The 22,482-nt window shown below is 37.0% G+C and overlaps 1 protein-coding gene across 1 annotated transcript in view; it reads left to right on the top strand.

Annotated features, from left to right (window-relative positions):
• fancc (FA complementation group C) overlaps window positions 1-13,553 on the top strand; it is a 69,360-nt gene extending 55,807 nt beyond the window's left edge. Inside the window, exons 9-14 of the mRNA XM_012971558.3 lie at window positions 936-1,035; window positions 1,663-1,738; window positions 3,419-3,494; window positions 6,269-6,440; window positions 11,049-11,252; window positions 12,864-13,553. Of these exons, the coding sequence (XP_012827012.1) occupies window positions 936-1,035; window positions 1,663-1,738; window positions 3,419-3,494; window positions 6,269-6,440; window positions 11,049-11,252; window positions 12,864-12,995 (760 nt within the window). The 3' untranslated portion in view covers window positions 12,996-13,553. The remainder of the gene's footprint in view (window positions 1-935; window positions 1,036-1,662; window positions 1,739-3,418; window positions 3,495-6,268; window positions 6,441-11,048; window positions 11,253-12,863) is intronic.
• The last annotated feature ends 8,929 nt before the right edge of the window (window positions 13,554-22,482 follow it).

The following is a 22,482-nucleotide window of genomic DNA, read 5'->3' as shown; positions in this document are numbered from 1 at the left end:
CAATTAGAGCAGATGAAACCTGTCAGGGACTCACATCATGAGTATATTGGCTGCAGCCAGGGAATAAATGCTAAATTTAGAAGCTCAAAAATAAATTGTTCAATATTGTAAATACAGATATAACAGTAAAGACTACTGGTGCTACAGATTAATCAAACACCCACTACAGTTAAGTGAATTTCTATAACAGTTATAGTTCCCCTTTATGATTAACTTTTTGCAAGTAACATACATTATGGTTTGTAAATCTGTACATTCCTAAAGTTATGATTAGTGTACTTGGAATACGAAGGACTAGCAATGCCAATTATTTTCCACTAGGTGGCTACTTTGTAGATGGCCTAGTCCGGATGTAGGAAAAAGTGCAAATGAAAGCTCATGTTAGGCAGCTTTTTTGAATGTTATATAAACTTTATATACACATAAACCTTTTGACAAATCTTTAATTGGATTGTCTGCTAAATATTCTTATTTTTATGGTAAATCATTGCTGAAAGTGTGAGAATCAACCAGTCAGGAAATGTCTTGCAGTGTTTCAGGGTCTGAGAATATTGTCATCCTGCAGTTTTTGCAGTCAGTTCTCATGCTAGAGTTAGCAGAGTTAGGAAGTCAACCAGCTCACTGTTAAAATTAAAACTCCTTCATAGAAAGATGTAGAATTATTTAAAGTCATTTTTGGATTATAATGCTGAGATGGGAAAACACATTTTAATTCATTTTGAAAAATTATTATAGCCTTTTCTTTCTACACATTTCTGTGCAAATATAATCATAATAATCAGACCTTCCATGGCCTATGACTTCAGATATATACAAAAGAGTGCATGTGTGCGCTATCCAGAAAGCTTTGAATTATGGGACTTCATTGCAGTGACTCTGGGAAATTATAATGTTTCACCTTGCTGGTCGATTAAATGATATTTCTCTTTACCCAGGAATGCTATTCTGGAGAGTGATGGGAACATCAAAATAATCACAGTTGTGCGGTTATTTACTCATGTATTCCTCCAACTTTATCAGAAGAATAACACACAGGTAATATTATAGTTATGGGTGCCCATGCTGTCTGTTGTACATGTTTTTCTTGCTCATCATTTACCACTTTTGCTTTGTGAATGGGGACAACTCCACTTAGTCCAGGGCAGAAATGATTATTCTAAAGGGAAAACACTTCAAAAATACTTCAAGTGGATTTATATTTACTGGCATTTACTTGTTCAATTAGGGTTTGATTAGCTTTACACCTGCAAAGTGAACATGCTTTTATATAATATCAATCAAAACCTCCATAGCCTTTCAAAAACAATTATTTGGGCTTCTTTTGGTTTTCTTTACATGTGACACTGAACTCTGAAATGTGCAGTTTTAGGTACAGTCATCTGCCCCAGTGATGCCCATGATTATGCCACACCAGCCAGTCTGACTGCTCTTTGGGAATCCAGTCAAATGTCTCTAATATGTAGTCCACTGAAAAACCACTAAAAATTAAAAAAGGACAGAGAATCCATTAGCATATTGCATAGTTTATCGAAATATACCTCTTTCCTTCCAAGGTACTTTAGATATGTCATAACTGTAATATGAATATCATTTTTAAAATGATATTGCCTAATTGATATACTTTGTATTTATTTATTATTGTTAATATAATTATTACTATAGGTTAGGTTTCCATTGAAGGCTTACTTTCCACACAGCAACCGTTCCCTAGTGATGGCATTGATCAGGCGGCCAGTAGGTAAGATATTTGCTATTGAAACAAAGGAAAAGCTTTAACCATATGTTTAAATTAGATTAACTATACTGGTTTCTTTTTTTCTTCAGCCAAAATAGAGAAATGCACCAAAATACCCCATTAAGAGTATATCAGGTCATTTTCAAAAGTACAAAGGAAACCTCATTCAGTTTCCCACCACAGAACCAGTTTCTCATCTCTCATGTGCTTTATTGTCATGTTAACAAGAAATGCATGCAATTCTCTGATTCTCAAGGATATCGGGTGATTTTACATCACTCTGCAGCTGAATGTCGTTACCTCTCATTTCAGCAAGTTACAGAATTCTGAGGTCAGGCAACAAAAAATAAATCTTTCTCTTAACATTTCTCTCACTATGCTTGGGAGTTTCCAAAAGAGAAGAAATATAGCTTCAGTAAATGAGTAACTAGGTTGCACATGTAAGCAGATAGGAAATGAAAATGCTATCAGTTGTTGCAGTTAACTAGTGCAAATTGAGTTTGTTACTGCAGGGGCATTCATTGTCTGTCAAGCCTTTCCTTAGCATGTGGGATTCTTGTGTGGTTAATAGTTACTTGTTACTTTCTCAAAGAAAATGACCAGTGACCAGTGCACACAATCTCTCACACACTAACCATTTATACAAGATGCCACTTAGTGCCCTTAGTACTGCTTAGTGGCCACAGGGTTGTTTAAATTTCAGTATTGGTTATACTTTGTTAATATTATATTCTATTTATATTGATTGACTTATCTACTCAGTAGATTATGGGGCCTGTCACTGAACACTCAATATTCTGGCAAGGTGGCTCAAGACCATGAAGTTGGTACTTAATTTTAACACTGAATCTTTAGCCCTGCAAGTCTAGACACTAATTAGACACTAATAAATGCAAAGAATAGAAAGTAGTAGTAATTAATCACTACTGCCAAAGACATCAGCCCTCCAGGAGTTACTCCCAACAAGTAGACCAGTTTAGGCCAATTCCCCAATTCTTAAACTCATTGGAGGGCGTTAGCTAAAACATTACCTTAATTCAGCCATAAAAACAAAATCACACATCTAATAACCAACCTCAGCATAGACAACATCTATGGGCGGGACATGGGCCCTTAAAATCCGATTCTTGGTGGCCTGTGAAGTGTCCTTGTCATTTACCCAACTAGCTATTTAATTACTCCTGGTTGGCACTTCTGTGAAAGGAACCTCTCATCCCAGTCTGACCCAAGAATAAATTTAGACCCATACTTTCTGCAAATTTACAAAGAAATTAACCTGTTTTCTAAGAGGGGAAGTGTGTTTAGTAGGAGAAAACATTTTTCAGTGTTATATTTTAGAGGAAGTTCAAGGTCAGATCGATCTTTTCAAATTGCAAACCCAGTGTTGCTTTCCAAGAATGGGCTTTGGGGTATAGGAGCCTGCACACAGAATTATCTTATAATAGCGTGTAACTGGTTGAAGAAGGGATATCTGTAGTTTGTGCAGGGTTGCTACATCATACCTTACTATGTAGGACTCAAACCTGTAAAACCCTGCCTTAGATATATTTTATGTGTCAGTAAATAATAGCGTGAGGTTCATAGCCGTAAGTATGTTCTCTTTAAATAATATTACTTAGTTAGCTGAAACATCACTTCACTTCCTGAGAGTTATTTTTGCTGACCTTCACTTGTATTTCATAGGGCTGCCTCCAGACGTCTGCCTTGCACACCTGCAGAGTATTATTAGAATGCTAAGCCCTGTGGCCAAAGAGACAAGGTTTGTTCTTTTCTTATTCATATCTAGGGAGTTGGGCTTCTTTGTTGAGATAGGCTTTTTTTAACAACAGTAATATGACCTCTCATGACTCTCATGATTGTAGTTATGTTACATTGCAGCTCTAGTTTTGAAATAAAAAGTTTACATGTATGAAATGTGATTTTATAGTTTGTTATCAAAATCTATCGCTATTCTAATAAGCACAATTTCATAGGTGTGTTCCTTGTCTTCATTTCAAAAATATGACAGAGGGACTCATATATATTATCATTATGTAAAGCATGATGTGACTCAGCTTTATTTTATTTCTGCTTTATAAAATATTTATGTGTAAGCACTCTTTACATCAAAGAGAACTGTTGTTAACTGTGTTTAAAGGCGAGAACTGATAATTGAGCATAACTAGGCTGGTGTAACACCTACGTATTCCTCAAGAAATGTAGATTCCAGCATTGGCATGAGAAATACCTTCTGACAGATTTGCAGGCAAAGCAGTACTGCGGTTTTACAGACTATGTTGTTTTATGTCATAAATTTTAATGATTAGGTGCAAGAAAAACACTGCACTTGCTGAGCTTTATATAGTACCATATAGTAGCACCTGTGTTGTCTGTATCTGAACATATCTAAGTGTGTAGGTTTGTTTCATCACATCTATATTGTGTATAAAGCAGAATTTTTAGGTAAAATGTATTTAATAGTCAAAAATAAGCTCTTCCTTGCATGGTAGAAAATGAATTCTCCCAACTAAAAAATGACATCAACTGATACACACACAGTGCTATGCAAAAGTATTCAGGCCCTTGACCAGTTCTCTCATTTCACTGAATAAATAAATGCTGTGCTGAAATGTGTGGTATTTTTATATCAAAGCACTGAAACTGTAAAACTTTATTTTGTGTTTTTGGTTTTTTAATTAACCTTGGTTATATGGGAGGATGGCACAAATGAAGCCATTAGTCAACAAGAACCATGTGAATGCATATCTGGAGTTTGCTAAAAAGCATGAAAGTGATCCAGTTGTGATGTGGGAAATGATTCTGTGGTCAGATGAATCCAAGATAGAGCTTTTTGGCTAAGGTTCAAAGCGATATTTTTGGCACAAATGCACCTACTATGGTGGTCGCTCTATAAAATATTAAAGTGCAGGGATTGAATACTTACGCAAACAGCATACGTTTTTTTTTGTTTCTAAATGGCTTTTCAGACCACAGTAGTGTAGTCAAGAGTAAAAGACCTGTATTTGTCAACTGTATACTTGTAATATGTGCTTACATTCAGAAATGCCTTACATACCAACTTATTCAGTTAAAATAAAACCCAAACTTAAAGGAATGTATTGTACAAGTACATTGTTGTAAGTACATTTATAAGTAAACAATGATTAAAAATAACTCAAGACAGGCAGCCAGTTGTCTTTGTATGAACCCAGAACATTTGGGGTTCATTGAAAAGACAAGCAGCCCAAAAAATTTGAATACATGTGTGTTTGTGCAGCTGTACCCCCTCCATAATAATAATTAAAACAATAATAATTAGAGTTCCTTCAGTGTAGGCACTGAAAAATAAATATGAAAAATGTAAGAATGAATGCCACCTTCTTAGGTTTTTTGGATTCAAGTAAAATGTTCAAACCCCTTGAGAACCCCTTGGTACAGTGTTGTGTAGGACATCACCGAATGGTGCTGTTTTGATAAGGATTTTACTGTTTGCTTTCATGTTTGTTTCTATTTCTGGCCACCTTTGGCTCAACATTCATTTAAGTTCTTTCCATACAGCTTGGATAAAGATCTTCTAAATATCTTTCTTTTCCAGAGAAAGTCAAAGCAGCACATTTTCACACACTGTCACTATTCCTCTCTTTCAGAATCAGTGCCCTATTACATAGACTGATGTTTATGTCATCCTCTTTGATAGGTTATTGGCTCATTTCTTGCCATTTTATTGCTGCTGTGAGATGCCAATATGGTAGCATGTTTGTTTTAGCTGTAACTTTCCTACTTGAGGCAAGCACATTAGTTGATATGGCTGCTAAATGTCTAACCATCTGTTGCTGAATTATTTGTATATCATCATCATCATCATCTCTTTCTACCACAGCAGCAGGTTATACAGCACTTTACAATAAATCTATAAAATATAATAGGGGTTTTACAATATGTCAACAAACAATGGTTACAGTATAAAGCAAGTCCTTGCTTGCAAGAGCAAAAGTTGTTGTGGCACACTCCTCATCTGCACACTCCATCTGAAAGAACATATAAAGCTAAGCTTTAATACTTAACAGAGGATTCAATATTACCATATAATAGCATTATATGATTAATGCTGTTGTCAAGATATCTTCTGGTTGGTAAGAATTTACTGCTGTGCATCAGGAGTTTTAACACCAGTCAGTACATGCTGAGGCAACTAGGTAAGGAACAAGCTCTTAAAAATCGGAATGTGAAAATAGTTTTTGAGTAATGTAATAAAAATTATTAGCAAGTTCTGTCTAGAATAATAGGTGAAGATTCTGGTACTATATAAGTCAATGTAATGACCATTTCTGTCTTGCTTTGCACATTTAACCCTATGAAGGTATTTTAGAATGCTGCATGTACCATTCTCCCTAGCACCGAGAATATGACAGTACCAAACAAAGTTGAAACACGCTATAGCATATTTCTATACATTTTGTCATACACTTCCTGAAGAGTAACAATAAATGAAAAAATAATTGATCTAATTTGTTCCCCCACCCCCTTACTGTGACTCATCTCATTTTCTTACAGATCCCGCGGAAGTGTCTTTGAGTGGTTTTTACTAATTCATTTTGGAGACTGGGTGGATATAGCAGCAGAATTGCTGATGACGTCAGAAAGTGAAAGTGCAGATGACCTGCTATGGCTTTTGGCATTTTACTATAATCCATGGAATGAGAATGAAGAAACAAATAGAACAATGGTGCGTTGTGTTAAGTGCAGTGTGAGCTGGGAACTCTGTGCAGGCATTAGCATTGTCTGTGAAATGCAAGGATTGTAATGAGCTTTTTTGCACAGATATAGCACATATATTAATATATAAAAAAAATTATATACTTGGTGCATTTTTTTTTGCAGCCGCCGAAAAGATTTTATAGGTGATGTTCACATTTATGTGATAAAAGAAAACATTTAGGATGTTATAGATGGATATATCCTAAGTAAACCTTATTCTTTAAGGTTTTCAAATTATTAGCCTTCCCTTTCAGTCTCTTTTATACTTATCTTTTATGTCTTATCATCATCATTTCATTCAGGCCCTCCAGTATTCATCTGACTTACATGTAGACAGATAGTACTAAGCTCCCCCTTACACTCGCAGCCCTTTATAAAAAGTGGCCCCTGCAAAGGGTGACCTTTCCCCCCTCAACAAGTGAATTAGATGCTTCCACGTTGGCTGTCCCAGTAGGGTTGGTGGCCTGGTGGCTGGGAGTCTGCCCGCTGGATGTGACAAAGCCCAGACAATGGTGGCCACCAACCCCACTGCACTATGTGACATATCTGAACAGAAAAACAGCTTTTCCCTTACCAGTCTTTCCCAAGACATACCCTTTGTAACATTATCCAGTTGCAAGTAAGCAGTTTACAGTGTAATACAATACACTTGCTTACTTTCAGCATGGCCAATATTGTTTGCTCAGCAGCAAGAAATTGTGCATGTTTGCAGGATAAACTATGAATATGTCCCTTTCATTTCTATTTTAAGAATAGAAATACCTTATAGAATAAGTTGTAAAAATGGTAATATATATTTTCCTAAAAAAATTCCTATCATTAACTAAATATATATATATAAATAAATAAATATAGAATGTCAGAAGTCAGGCAGGGCACCCCAACCTGTTTAACTTGTGAGCCAGATCCTGCTAGTCAGCAGGAGGCTCTGCTTGGAGTAAAACTGTCTCTGTGCTTCTAAAACTTGTCTCCGAGCCAGAAATTTAAATATAGACACCTAGTTTGAGGCCCTGGGAGCAACAAGTTGGTTGGGGATTACTGGTGTTAGGGCAGATGGCTCTTCTTTTCTCATGAAATGCTGACCATTTTTACTTTTGGAAGTGTGGGCGAGATTTGGGATATCTGTAAGTTGCTAAATATATTTTCTGCAAGAAAGTAAAAGCAGATGAGGGCCATTGTGTAACTAGTTAAAAAGGATAGACACACACACACAAACCATGTGGCAGATTTCCTTATACATGTTCTTGACCACATCAACTGATCAGATCATTGGTTTCATTTTGATCAGTGTAGCAGACTGATCAAAATGAACTGCTGATTAAAAATCCTGTAAAAACCCTGTGAGAAAGATTGGTTTACTTTGTTTGTGAAACTTATTAAAGGGGTTTTCACCTTTGAGTTAACTTTTAGTATAATATAGAGCAGTGCTGTCCAACTTCTGTGGTACCGAGGGCCGGAATTTTTCCGACCTACGTGGTGGAGGGCCGATAATGGAAGCCAGTTTTGACTACTCCCCTTTTTGAAACCGCACCCACTTGAAACCACACCCATGTTATCACATGACCATACCCATATTAATGGTTGTAGTACAGCAAAAACTTGCCATACTCTGCCTGCCCTACCCTGCCTGTGTGTGCCATACTCTGCCTTCCCTACCCTGCCTGTGTGTGTCATACTCTGCCTTCCCTACCCTGCCTGTGTGTGCCATACTCTGCCTGTGTGTGCCATACTCTGCCTTCCCTACCCTGCCTGTGTGTGCCATACTCTGCCTTCCCTACCCTGCCTGTGTGCCATACTTGGCTGGTTTGTGCCATACTTGGCCTGTGTGTGCCATACTCTACCTGCCCTACCCTGCCTGTGTGTGCCATACTCTACCTGCCCTACCCTGCCTGTCTGTGCCATACTCTGCCTTCCCTACCCTGCCTGTGTGCCATACTTGGCTGGTTTGTGCCATACTTGGCCTGTGTGTGCCATACTCTACCTGCCCTACCCTGCCTGTGTGTGCCATATTCTGCCTTCCCTACCCTGCCTGCATGTGCCATACTTTCACTGTGTTTGCCATTCTTGGCTGGTTTGTGCCATACTTGGCCTGTGTGTGCCATACTCTGCCTTCCCTACCCTGCCTGTGTGTGCCATACTCTGCCTTCCCTACCCTGCCTGTGTGTGCCATACTCTGCTTGCCCTATGATGCCTGTGTGTATGGCACACACAGGCAGCCTACAGTGACACAATGCTGGCACTGCTCCTACAGTCTGCACAATAACTATATATTAAAAAACTTTTTAATTGCAGTACCACCTCAGTATATGTTCTTTTTGTAGTGTGCAGGGATTATTTGTGGGTTTCTACTGCTCCTGAGGTGTGAACAGGGGAACAATATGGGTGATTACAGCCTGAGCAACTGTGAACAACACAGGGGATTACATATTTAAACAATACAGCCTGATTACAGCCTGAATCTGAGGTGAGAACCATGCAGGGGGCCAGTTAATCACAGTACTGATACCATTTAAAGCTTACACAAGAGTAAGCCATCAAAGCAGCCAGACAGGTGGGGGGCCACACAGTGTTGGACAGCACTGATATAGAGTATAATATATAGGTCTTCCTTTTTTTATTTGTAGTGTTTTTGAATTATTTCACTTTTTATTCAGCAGCTCTTCAGTTTGGAGTTTCAGCAGCTATCTGGTTGCTAGGGTCAACGTTACCTTAGTAACCAGGATGTGGTTTAAATGAGAGACTGGTTTATGAATAGGAGAGGGGCTGAATAGAAAAAATAGCTATACAAAGTAACAATAAAACTGGAGCCTCACAGAGCAATAATTTTTGGCTGCTGGGTTCAGTGACTCCCATTTGAAAGCTGGGAAGAGTCAGAAAAAGGCTATAAAAAATAAGTAATGAAGACCAATTGAAAAGTTGCTTAGAACTGGCCATTGTATAACATACTAAAACTTAACTTAAAGGGGAACTACCCCTTTAAACCTCCACTGCAGTTGTGCATAAATAGCTATAATCGCAGTGAGAAATAGATCATCTCCTTGTGGTTCCAGTAAATTCCCAATATATATACAGTATATATATATATATATAAAGGCTCATGTGCTATGTGTAAGTAGAGAAAGGCAGGAGCTCAATTTTTACCTCCCCTATAACTGATGAAGGACGAAGATAGAAAGAATTTAGAACAAATTAATTTGCTAAAGTGTGGCCAGAACATACATATGCCTACTGTCCTGTGGTTATCTTGGAATATAAAAAGGATTTAAAAACAATTAAACCCAATCGGTCTCAACAATTTCCCTGAGATGAGTTGTACAAGTGGTTTTGTCAAAGGCAAATTAATAATTTACAATTGTGCCCTTTCCTATTAGTTTTTGAAATATTTGTTTGGAAGAGTTTACATTACCCAGTACAGGTATGGGACCTGTTATCCAGAATGCACGGGACCTGGGGTTTTCTGGATAAGGGATCTTTCTATGATTTGGATCTCCATAACTTAAGTCTGCTAAAAATCATTTAAATATTGAATAAACCCAATAGGATTGTTTTGCCTCCAATAAGGATTAATTATATCTTACTTGGGAACAAGTACAAGGTACTTTTTTATTATAACAGAGAAAAAGGAAATCATTTTTAAAAATTGGAATTATTTGCTTATAATGGAGTCTTAATGGAGAATACAGAACTTTCTGTATAATGGGTTTCCAGATAAGGAATCCCATACCTGTACTAGTTCCTGTATTTATGCATTTACTATATTATAATTAATGCACTTCTTGTTTTCATTCATTATTGTGGGTATTTCACATTTGCATTATTCTATTATTAGAGGGTATTCTAGACTCAAACCAGTGTATTCAGTAATTATGTATTTCTATACCAGATGCATGCTTATAGTACCTCCTTGTTCATTTTCCCATTATCTGTGTCCACTAAAGTCCCTGCTTATGGAATACCAGGAGTTTGCATGCTCAAAATATTCATCTATTCCTGTTTTTACATCTGTTTTGTTCCCTTGAGAGTCACAGGAATGGTAAAGAGATTAACACCCTGAATTGTAACCTTATCAGATCACCAGGCAAGATTAGCAGCACACAGTTTTGGAAATAATAATATTGTGAATTTTGTATTTCAGTTGCATGTTCTTATCCTGTAATAATAGCAAGACAGTTTGCAAGCCTTAGCACATAATCAAAGAAAAGTGTGTTTGTGTGCTGCCCAGAACCTGTTCATGGCAGTAATGTAGGAGACATTCACATTTTGCTGTCGACTTTTGTTCTCTTACTAAATAACAAGAGCTTATTGGGACTTACTCCATTTTATTTCACTCCCAAAGGTCACAGTTTGGCTAAATGCCCTAACAGCTCAATTATAGACAGGGTATTTCATTGTTGCCTCTTTCTAATCGAGTGCACCAATGCCCAAAACTTGTCCCCCCTTTCCAAAATGAATGGCCTACTGACTTTCTAACATGTACTTCAGATGTAGCTCTTAAAATAATTTTTTCATTGCAGGCTGTCCAAACGAATCAGAATTACATCATTCCCAATTATTATCACTACTGCTTATGTTTCAGGCTGCTTCAAGAAGTGTTTATGAACGCTTGTTACCGCTTCGCAGCAGTGCTTCGGTCTGTGCATCAAAATTACAAACCCTACTGGAAGAAGAAAAAAGATCTGCTTGTCATCCCTGTACATTGCAGCTTTATAGGCATCTCTTTATCTTCTTCCTTCTATTCTCTCCAGACTGGCATGTCACTGCCAAAGAGTTTATAGCTCATGTAAGTGTTATATTAAATATTTATACCAATACTTTGTATAAGGAATGCAACACCTGCTATTATGTGCAGCATATAGAATTTTTGAATGGTTAAAGATGAAAATGGATAAATAGGTATCCGTTTCTGTTTCACTTGTAATGCACAGCAATTACTAATTGTTATTGTCTTTAAAACAATGTAATATGTTTTTGTGTGCCCAAAGCCATGTTTTTATTGTCCTCTCTGTGTAACAACCACAACTGTCATACACTAATTCTGATACAAATTGCCCTGGTTTCTAACCTGCCATTGAATAAGACTAATCAGCCTTGTATTGCGATATGTTATATTCTATAAATACAGTATATTTTGAGCTGGTCCTCGAGGTCAGTAACCAACAGCAGCACAGAGCATGTGCAGTGAATCAGCAGAAAAGAAGATGGGGAGCTATTGGGGGAATATTCATAGGCACAGATCGTCATTTCTAAAGCGCTGTGGTTGTTATAGGCTGGTTCAGAACCCTCAACATAATTTTCAGTATTCCTCTTCTTAGTTAACACGCGGTAAATCCTCAACTTCTCTCTGCTTGGGCTTTCTCTGCAGGTGGATAGAAGCCGATGTGCTACCCTCTGCTCCCTCATGTGTCTGCACTGAATGGCACGGTGGGTGCCGGCCTTTGTGCAGACACACAAAGTGGATATCATTAAGAAAACAGGAAACTATGCATTTTCATGCCAATTTCCACTTTGTGTGTCTACATGGAGAGAACATGCAGGCAGATATTATCCAAGGTTGCATTAATATGCCCTTAGTCTTAAGCTCTAGCTCTTTCAGCTGGTCATACCCAGGCTGTTTCCCTTGATTCACTTGTTCTATCCTCAAACAAAGTAAATGGTCAGCTGATATCCTCCAACACAAAAACAGGTATTTGCAGCCTTGATTTGTCATCTGTGAAATTGGTACATTTTTTTGCTGGGGAAGGCTACCCACATTTGGGTAGAATGTGGAGAATAATTTATTTCTAAGAACATAACTAGCAGCAGTGGACTTAATTTCAAATGTTATAATTTCATTTTTCAGAGGCACCTCTAGTGTCATTAATCACACCCTCTAAGAAAAAAACATGGATGGAAATAGGTACTCATAATCGGTAAACACCAGACATATAGCACTTAATCACATAATTGTGGCAATCTTCTCTAACATTTCAGCTATTCTCTTCTTTCATAGACTTCCCCAATTTTCCATCTATTTGAAACAACATGACTTATAACAATAAACATGTTACTCAAAGCTCTGCACATCGCTAAGCAAGGAATCAATACTGCTTCCTAACAGTTAGTACTGATATGGTTAATTACTGGCTTAATATATTATGCATATTTCTATAACAATACAAATGTTGGATGTACATATATATTTTTTTAATCTTCTTTGGAAGCTTTTTCGTTTAACTGCGAATAAAGGCAAATAATCAGAAGCAACAGTGTGATCAAAAGCTGAGGAACTAAATTTCCCAGCGTGAGAGGAAAATATTAAAAATATTTGTTTGTTTGGATCTAATGGAGCATATTTGTTTGTGAAATATGAAAAGGCATTTGAGGATAATGTTACTTGTTTCCTTTCTCTCAGATGACTCAGACTCAGGAAGCTGCCAGGGAAGTTTCTGACATACTGGCTAGAACTGTATGGAGACTTAGTATTCCTGGAATGAAAACTCCAAAGTTAATCACGATAGTGCACGAGCTGCTTCATGACTTTTAATTGAAACAGGAAAACAAGGACCAAGTGTGTTTCTACAACAATATGTACAGTTTATAGTTTGTGCTGCTGTCCAGAGCAGGATCGGTATATCTTGGCAACGAGCATTATCCATGAGCGAACACTGTTTCCCCCCTGCACGAAAATGAAGCTATTTATTCACAACAGTCACTCAAGGGATTAGCTTATTTAGAATACAGATGTCAGGAAATTGTTGGTGACATTGGCCAGAGCATTATTAATGAGTGATTTGGAATGCTCAGTAGCTTCCACTGCTTGTGAAGTGGGCACCGAAGGAGCGAAAGGCAAGCAGAAGCAATCACTGAATCACTTGCATTAGGATCCGCCAGGCTGGAGAACACAAAATGAATGTGAAGGATCAGGCACACCATATGGGAAACAAATTCTTTCTCACGTTTGTACAAATTGGAGGCATGCATTGTTTGCCACACTGTTCCTCAAGAAATGCTTCACCCACACAGCCAAGTCCTGACAGCACAACGACAAGCATTTTCAGAAAGCTCACAGCAGTGACAAATAAATTCTTATATTATTATTAAATAGTTTTCCCTATTTTTTTTTTTCTTTTTTCATACAGCTACATAAATGCAAAATGCTTTCACCTTGCAAGTATTTCCTTTAATCACAGTTTCTATAGAGATTAGCCAATAATGTTTCATACCTTTGTTCATCTGTATCCTTGTAAAACAGAAAATTGGTGTTCACTTAGCTCTACTTGTTAGTTAAGATGTGTTTTGTTTTGAGACCATTATAGGGCAGTCTAGTGTTTAAATTATAGTACTACGTGTCCATTTAATAACTCCATAATAAGCATTTAATAAGCACCATTCCACTAGTCTCTTATTTGTGCAGTCGTTTGTTGATCACTTATTATTTCATTGTTCTATGACACCTGTTAAAGCATATGATAGATAGCAAATAACAAATGAGAAATGGTAGCTACTAGCTGTTGTAACTTTGAAGATGTACTAAATAAAAAATAGTTTAGTATAGTATGAAACTTAAAATGAATTTTCCACAGATTCTGCCATGTTAGTAAATAATTACTCCAAAGCAGTATTACAGATAAGAAAGCATGCTGACTAGGTAAAGGCAGTGCAGAATAAGGAATCATGAGAGTGAGCATACAGAACCACATTTGACTGCTGTTCTGATTATACATGAAGATCTTGCTGAAATTTCAGTATTTTATATTGGTCAACACTTGTAATAACTACAATGTATTTTCTGCCTTTTCAGTTGCATGTGTTTATCCCTCAGTTCTACAAACTCTGGAACATACTGAGAGAGTAACAGCAAGAAATCCACACAGACATAGGACACACTTCCTACCAGTATCCTTGGTTGGAATAATAAAGCCAGGACTCCAGTGCTGCACAGCAATGCTAACCACTGCGCCATCATGCTTCTGTTATCAAACTGATATTTTTGGCATACAAGGATCAGAATCAGTTTATTATTCAAATGTTTCAGATGGTTCAAATAGAAGGGAGTGCAGCGTTTACCTGTTTTTCCCTAGTAAGAAAACTTTACTTGCCACCTAGCTATTGATATATTTGGCAGACTGGAGCAGAAGGGGAAATAGTCTGTGTATGCTTTTCAGCATTCCTATGAAATCTAAAAGAGGATGCTGTCTGCGTGTTTCAAAACTGATTGTTCCATCCAGTGGGAACATAGTGAGGAATGTTCTATCCCGTCCAAGGAATGCAACTTTCCTGTTGCAAGAAAAGAGTAAACACTTGCTTCAGTGCTTATTTCCACTATAGACTCTTCTAAAAAATGTTTGCAATTTGTATACATGCTGACTGCATGCGTGTTTCCGTATCTTTTATTATTTAATTATTTAAGTATGAAGTCATAATACACATGTATCTTAGTGCAGAGTTTATCTTCTTTGAAAATGCACATAAAGACATTGCAGATTATATTTATTTAAATCTTTTTTAACTATACCACCTTTCACCATTTATTTATTTGGCTTGCAGTTGTATACTGCCAAAGCCTAATTTGTGTTTGTTATTGCCTCCTACCTATAGTTTTTGTATTCTTCTGAATACTAAATATGTAACTTCTTATTTGAATATTAAATATATTATTACAAAGATTAAAACTTATACAAGACTGGCCAGTTTTGTGACATAAAAAAATCTCTCTATTTAGATACCCAAGGGAATAACACCATACTGTATGACAGAAAGGGACCCTAAATCCCAGACAACAAACAAATTCATTATCAGAAGGACACTTGTAATATCTGGACAAAAAAAGAGCCAGAAATAGTGCTAACAACATTTAGCAAAAATAATGATGTTTGACAAGTTAGATTGCCCCAAATAAAACACATAAATTATAGGAGACAAAGAAAAATAGATTAGTTGTCAAGAGACAATTACATGCAGATCCCTGCTATTATTATATTACATTACATTACACATTGGCCTTGGTATTTTAGACCCTAGCATAGTTAAGCAGAAGCACAATTATCTCCCAGTTACATGCAGTACGCTCTGTTAGAAATGGCTGTTGTATTATATATATATATATATATATATATATATTGTATTGTATACATATATTCTATTCTAAAAGTGAATGGATATTACTGATGCAAAACTATTTCTGCTAGGAATGATCACTCCCAAATAATATACCATTTAAGCATCTCCGTATGAAATAATATATACATATATGCTTTATTTATATAATGCACAATGAAATACGCCATCAGTATCCTGTAAAGAGTATCCTCATAAACGATGCTTTGTGATGTAATTTGTGTCACACGACTCTCTGAAACTTGTTATGATGATATACAATGCAGTTTGGAATCGATAACTGTTTCCCAGTTTTATTTATAGTAAATCTGTGCCTTGGCATAATTTTTAGAAATGAATGAATCACTTATACGAATAGGTTAATATCAGGACACTATCATAATAGAACTGACAACATTACACAGAAATACCACACTACTATTGTATCAATAATCTGATAATGAAACTTCCTGTAGGGTGGAGTATATATATAATGGGTGCAGCTTTGGCATGGATTGCAAAGTGTGTAATATTTTTTGTGCTGGTTCTTCTATAGAAAAAGACAAGGTTATGCTCATTCACTGCTATTGCCAATTTTCGTGTATATAAAAAGGGTTATTGCACATGTGGTTTTACTATACAGCTCCAAATAGTGCCTAAAAATGTTAACGTAAACTCCCTAATCACATTTAATCTGTTCAAATGTTTATTTAGAATTTTCAAAATTACATTTACTCTTGCCTCTCCGCCCAAACACATAATGTGTGCCTCTGTTACTTCCCAACAATTTTACTTTCAGCAGAATAATGACTTTATATAACCTTTCTGGGTGGAATAGTGCTAGAATGTTATTTTCCAAAGAAGGACATATCATCTAAAGTGTAATGACCTGAAACTTTACAGAAGCATCCAGTAATAAGACCTAAAACAGTTCCAAGCTTTTATTAAGCTTCCATTTAAAATTACAAGCTGTGGAAAATGTTGGAGCTATATTAATAAAGAATAATAATGCTTTGTATGCTAAAGATTATGCACTTAAAAAAGCCTTTTGGACAGGTCTGACATAATTGGATGAAGTAGACTGCTCATCAAATAACAACTAGGAACCAATATGGACAACAGGTATGAAATCCAGTCTAGACTAATTACAGCGCCGCTGCAGACTTATTTTTAAAGCATGCATGCATCTATGGACTTAAGAAACCATAGTGAACCTTGGAAAACATCCCTTTATAACAACATAAACCTGGCAAAATATATTTGTATGGAGTAAATCTCTAATTTTAGACTTTTTGGTTAGATAGCTATCCATGTCCCACCCTGAGAATGACTCTGCTTGTGTAGATCTCCTCCATGACCTAGGGCAGGGGTTCCCAATTTGCATGGCTGATGGATTTGTGGAGAATACGTGTTTGCTCCTAGATATACCTGCAAGCCAAGCCTAAGGATTAGCTAATGTGACTGTGACTTAATTTCTGATGCAATAATATTTTCCTGTGTTTATATCTCTATTTAATAGAGTTTGGTCACGGCACCCTGACTATATTAGAGGTTCCGTGACCAAATATTGGACCTCAAAGGAAAGCTGAAACTAAAAAAGCTCTGTCTTTGAGCATAATTCAAAGGGTGTTTACTTAGTTATCTAAACAAATGGTCAAAGCCACAATTAAATGGTTACATTGTGTAGGGTTTACTAGTACACTAATAGAATTTTTTCTACTGATTAATAGTTGCTTGAATAGACCAATATTTTATAGCTGTGACTTCTGCATAGCCTAAAGAATGAATTTAATATTTTTAATTAAAATTTAAAAAATAGAACTTTATCTCTGCTATATATACGTGCTCATTTACCTTGTCTTTCAGTAAATTGTTAATAAACGTTTGTCCCAACCAGCGATATCAAATAGCCATGGTGGGTTGGTGACACTGGGAGTTACACCGTATTGCATTGCACTGCCTCAGTGGAGGTCAAATGACATGTTACATTAGCTTTTCCTCCAATAAATCTCTTGCTTTGGTTAAAATTGCATAGTTTCACAACCTGGGAGAAATAAATAAAAGAGCCAAGCTAAGATGTAAATTAAAAAATCTGTCAACCCCTGTTCTCTGTGAATAATGAGCAATTTAGTCAACAAAAGTCTTTCACATCATCACTTCTCAGAAGGCACATAAAACATTTACTGCTGATGCTTGAGTCAAGGCTTTGTGCACCCAACTTGCATTTACTGAAAGCAGAGCATTATTATTAGGGGAAAAACGGAATTATTCTACTGATTCAAGTGTATATTTTAAGGGAAGGGGGTGTGCAAATAATGGAAGTGCCTACATGTATTTATTATATATAAACTAAAGTTGGTTGGAGTATCCCCTGCTATCTAAATAATTCCAGCTTTGTCTTTTAAGGAGGATTCAGCTGTATTTGCTGGGATACTGCTGGATGCTCAAGAAAAAAAAACCCAAGAAATTAAGGCATATAGATCCTGCTATTGACCCCATTGTGTTGCTAATGGGTCCTAACCTCTCTTGCTTTTGCTTTCTGCTAATAAGAAGTTATTGCATGGATTTTCCAGCTTGGGGTTATTAACTAGAGCACTGAAATTTTCAGGCAACTACTGCCTGATTTTGGTGTCACATGTTTGGTCTTTTTAAAAACTTGTTGCTCAAAGCTTCCAAAAATGGCCTATGCTTAAGAACAATCAACTCTTTTTTTAAACCCTTTTCTAAATTTCCTGAACAGTATCTAACCAATATATATAACCAAAGATATACTATAAAGTAGTCATACTTGGGCATGGCCATCTTCTGCTGTTCCATGTGTTCAGGCCAGCAACCAAAATAATTGGAACTGCAGGAACTGAAGAGGAACTACAGCTTCTTTTTACTTCCTCCACTAACAATGCGCCATGTACCTGCCAACAAGGTGGGTGAACAGATTCGATTTCAAACAGACCAAATTACCTACAACCCAGAAGGTTCACAGGATGGCCTGGCATCCATGCGTAGATGGAGGAGCAGCATGGCGCAAGTCTTGGCGTGTATGAGGAAGTAATAAGATTTAAAGACTTAAGTCTTTGTCATTTCCAAACTGAACATTTTTAATGCCAACCCACAACCACCTTTACAAATGCAACTTTCCTAAATGACATTCTTATTTATTTTTGGTCTAAGCCCCTTTAATGAAAAAATTATAAAAAACAGAAGATTACCTGAGATCTGAAGGGTAATACAGAAGGGTCAGAAGCTAATTCCTAAAACCTATTGTACAGTGCTTTATAAATAATTGTTAAAGTATAATGTAACTATAATGTGTGCAACTGACCTGGCACATTTGCTTCAAACATACAAAAAAAGAGAGTATTGATCAATGCACTATTCCTCTCCCCATGTTTTCTAAGTAATTCATTCTATTACAAGTGTATGATCATGAAATTACCAAGCCACCATACCACGTCAAAGTAAAAAGCATATAGTATCATTTTTCATAGGCTGAGGTCACCATATGGGGTTTTACCTAGAAGTGGTACGGTGGATAGCAATTGTATGATCATAAACATCTTGCTTGGTCCATTTTATTAAAGATATTAGAGAACAGTCTGTAGATGGTAACATATCAACCCATTTCCTGGTAGTGATTTAAGAGTCCATTGGATGAGGATACACTTGAGGGAAACCTTGAAGCTTTTTGTTTGGTTGCATTGTATACACAAACTAGGCGGAGCCTAGCAACATTTTTTTCTTCCTATGTTAAATGAACTAAGGGTTAACAAGGCAGTCTTAACAAAGGATCCTCAACATTTTGTTACTCATGAACCACACTCAGGTTTAAAAAGTGTTGTTGAACCAGACAAGCATGAAAAAGGTCTTTGGAGATGCCAAATAAGGGCTGTGATTGGTTATTTTGTAGCCTAGTGTGGCTTGTTAGCCTGCAGGAGGCTCTGCTTGGACTAAAACTGTGTCTCTGTGCTTCCAAACCTTGTCTCCAAGCCAAAGATTTTAAAAAGGGGTTGGTAAGCAACATGTTACTCACAAGCCATTGGTTGGGGATCACCGGGTTACACTAATTGGTAAAATAGGTGGATTTGTTTGATTTACCTATGCATTGTGGCTTTGTGTCAGTAAATTAAAATGGTGCTTTATTGGGAGGTCTAGCATTTTCTCCATTACTGAGGGATCCAAATAGTATTGGAAATAAAGGGGTGCTTCACCTTTAAGTTAACTTCTAGTATGTTATAAAATGGCAAATTCTAAGCAACTTTCTAAGCAACTTTTCAATTGGTCTTATTTATACTTTTTGAATTGTTTGCCTACTTCTTCTAACTCTTTGCAGCTTTCAAACAGGGGTCACTGACCCCCACAGCCAAAAAACGACAGTTTAATTGTTATTGTTACTTTGTTATTTTAGTGCTTTCTTCTATTCAAGTCCAGGGGAGAGCTGCTGAACAAAAACTGATATAATTAAAAAAAACTAGAAATAAAAAATGAAGACCAATTGCAAATTGTCTCATTATATTACTCTCTACATTGTAATAAAAGTGAACAACACCTTTAAATCATTTTATTTGGCTATGAAATGCTTAAAAAGTACACACTCCCCTATTAATGGAAATCTACCAGTTGGCAATGTAGAAAGATGTGTTTTGATTTAGAATGCTAGCTGCTGATTTAATTGGGTCCCATAATGTCTCCATCAATGAAGTACTGGGTACAAGTCCAGAGCATTCCTGTGGGAAAACCTCTGCCTGTCAGATACAGATCAGCAATCTTTTTTCACCCATGGCGACCAAGCGTTGCCGTGATAAATATGTGTTTTTGTTATGTTAGGTGCAGGACTAAAATAGAGCAGATGTATTGTTTCTACACAAGGAGAGGGGGGTTGACAGGGTATTTGCTCACTCTGGTGTTTCCCATATCCAGTATGATTTATACAGGCTTCACGACAGAGTCCTGGAAAGTTACACTCATTGATTAAAGTTCTCTTTCCGGAAAGTATAAATAGCCTGTACGTCGCTGAAGGGTGTAACAGTACTCATTTCAAATTCAACGCAAAAATCTTATCTTAATGTAGTTGTACTATGTAATTTTATATCAGAAACAGTTTACTTTGCTGTTAGTCATAACCTGATAAATCCAGTAGTTTTCTTATACCCACGTTTTACCATATTTTATACAGTTTTTATTGTGGTCTCACCAGTTTATAATGTATTTCCCTGATTTTTTTAGACACTGCAGTGCCTTTGCTTGGCTATAAAAGTACCCATGTAGGGGATGCTTCCCACTTGGAGGAAACTGTCCACATCTATTTGGTACAGAACATAAACATACAGGAACGGTCTTACCAAGTGCAGAGACCATTTTGGTGGGGCCCCTATGATTAATCAATGAATAACCCAATAAAAGGCTCATATGCTCAAAAATTTAGAAAAAAATTGTTCGACCTTTTCCTATAACTACATAACTAAGGTTATAAATAAGACGACCTAAACCAGGCACCCTCAAACTATGGCCCGCGGGCCGGATACCCGGCCCCCACTATGATTTGACATGAGGATGCAGCAGGGAGCGGGAGAACGCAGGGAGGAGCCGGGGGAATGGGAGGATGCAGCAGGGAGCGGGAGAACGCAGGGAGGAGCCGGGGGAATGGGAGGATGCAGCAGGGAGCGGGAGAACGCAGGGAGGAGCCGGGGAAATGGGAGGATGCAGCAGGGAGCGGGAGAACGCAGGGAGGAGCCGGGGGAATGGGAGGATGCAGGGAGGGAGCAGGAGGAGTGAGCGGAGGAAGCCGCAGGACGCATGGGGGAGCCGGAGGACGCATGGGGGAGCCAGAGGAAGCAGCAAAGAGTGCGGGGAAACCACATTACATAGTCTATATATACCAGTGTTGCTCAAGGGGAAAGAATTACCAGGGCCATATCCACCATATAGACACACCCATTGCTCCATGTCTAGGACTTCACTCAGAATTAGTTTATCACCTATGTCTATTCATATTTGTAGAACTTTTGTTCCCCTTTTGCCCTCTAATATTTCATATCAATTCCTGTTGAATTTTTGGGTTTGGCATGTACATTTTAGATATCAGTTTGCCAGTTCCTTGTTCAATGGCTAAAGGCTTTCCTGTAAATGATATCTTCCTTTGGGATTTGTGATACATTTAACAAAATGTTAAATAGCCATTGCTTATTTAGAATTCTCACTTTGCAAATAAACAGTAAATTCTTTGTAACTGTTTTGTTGATCATAAAAGTAAAACACTCTGATTAAAATGATCAGACTGATGAGTATAATATCCTGCTTTATACAGTAAGAACTCAATCAAACTAAAATCACTTGCTACTAGTCTACTGCTAGTCATTTCTAGTGGTTCTGTAAAAAATAAATATTATTAAATTCAATATTATTTCTGTGAATTCTACACAAGCTACAGCTTTTAGATGGCAAATTCAATTTTTGGGATTTTTTTTATTTAAGGAAATCTTGAACATTGGACTCAGATTCGAATATAATTGGCATCACTTTTTTGGCATGAAAACCTTGAATCATGGAAAAATATTGATGAATGAGTAATAAACTCCCTAGTACTTAGTTTAGTACTTGGTACAGAACATACAGGGCCGGTCTTACCAAGTGCAGAGACCATTTTGGAGGGGGCCCCTATAATTAATCTATGAATACCCCAACAAGAGGCCTATATGCTCATAAAAATGTTGAAACAATTGTCCAGTTTTTCGTTATAACTACATAACTAAGGTCATAATTAAGACCACCCAAACACTTTATTACATACGTTAGTCTTTTCTTAGCTTTGTCTGTTTTAGTAATGTCTCCTTTGAGCACTGGAGACCAAAACCATGAAAACCTTGAATCTGGAAAAATCGCAATATTGATGATTGAGTACTTAGTTTTGCATTGGTTTGTCACTGCTTCATCCCACA

Source organism: Xenopus tropicalis, chromosome 1 (genome assembly GCF_000004195.4).
Source record: "Xenopus tropicalis strain Nigerian chromosome 1, UCB_Xtro_10.0, whole genome shotgun sequence".
NCBI lineage: Eukaryota > Metazoa > Chordata > Amphibia > Anura > Pipidae > Xenopus > Xenopus tropicalis.
This window is presented reverse-complemented; position numbering and strand designations above follow the sequence as displayed.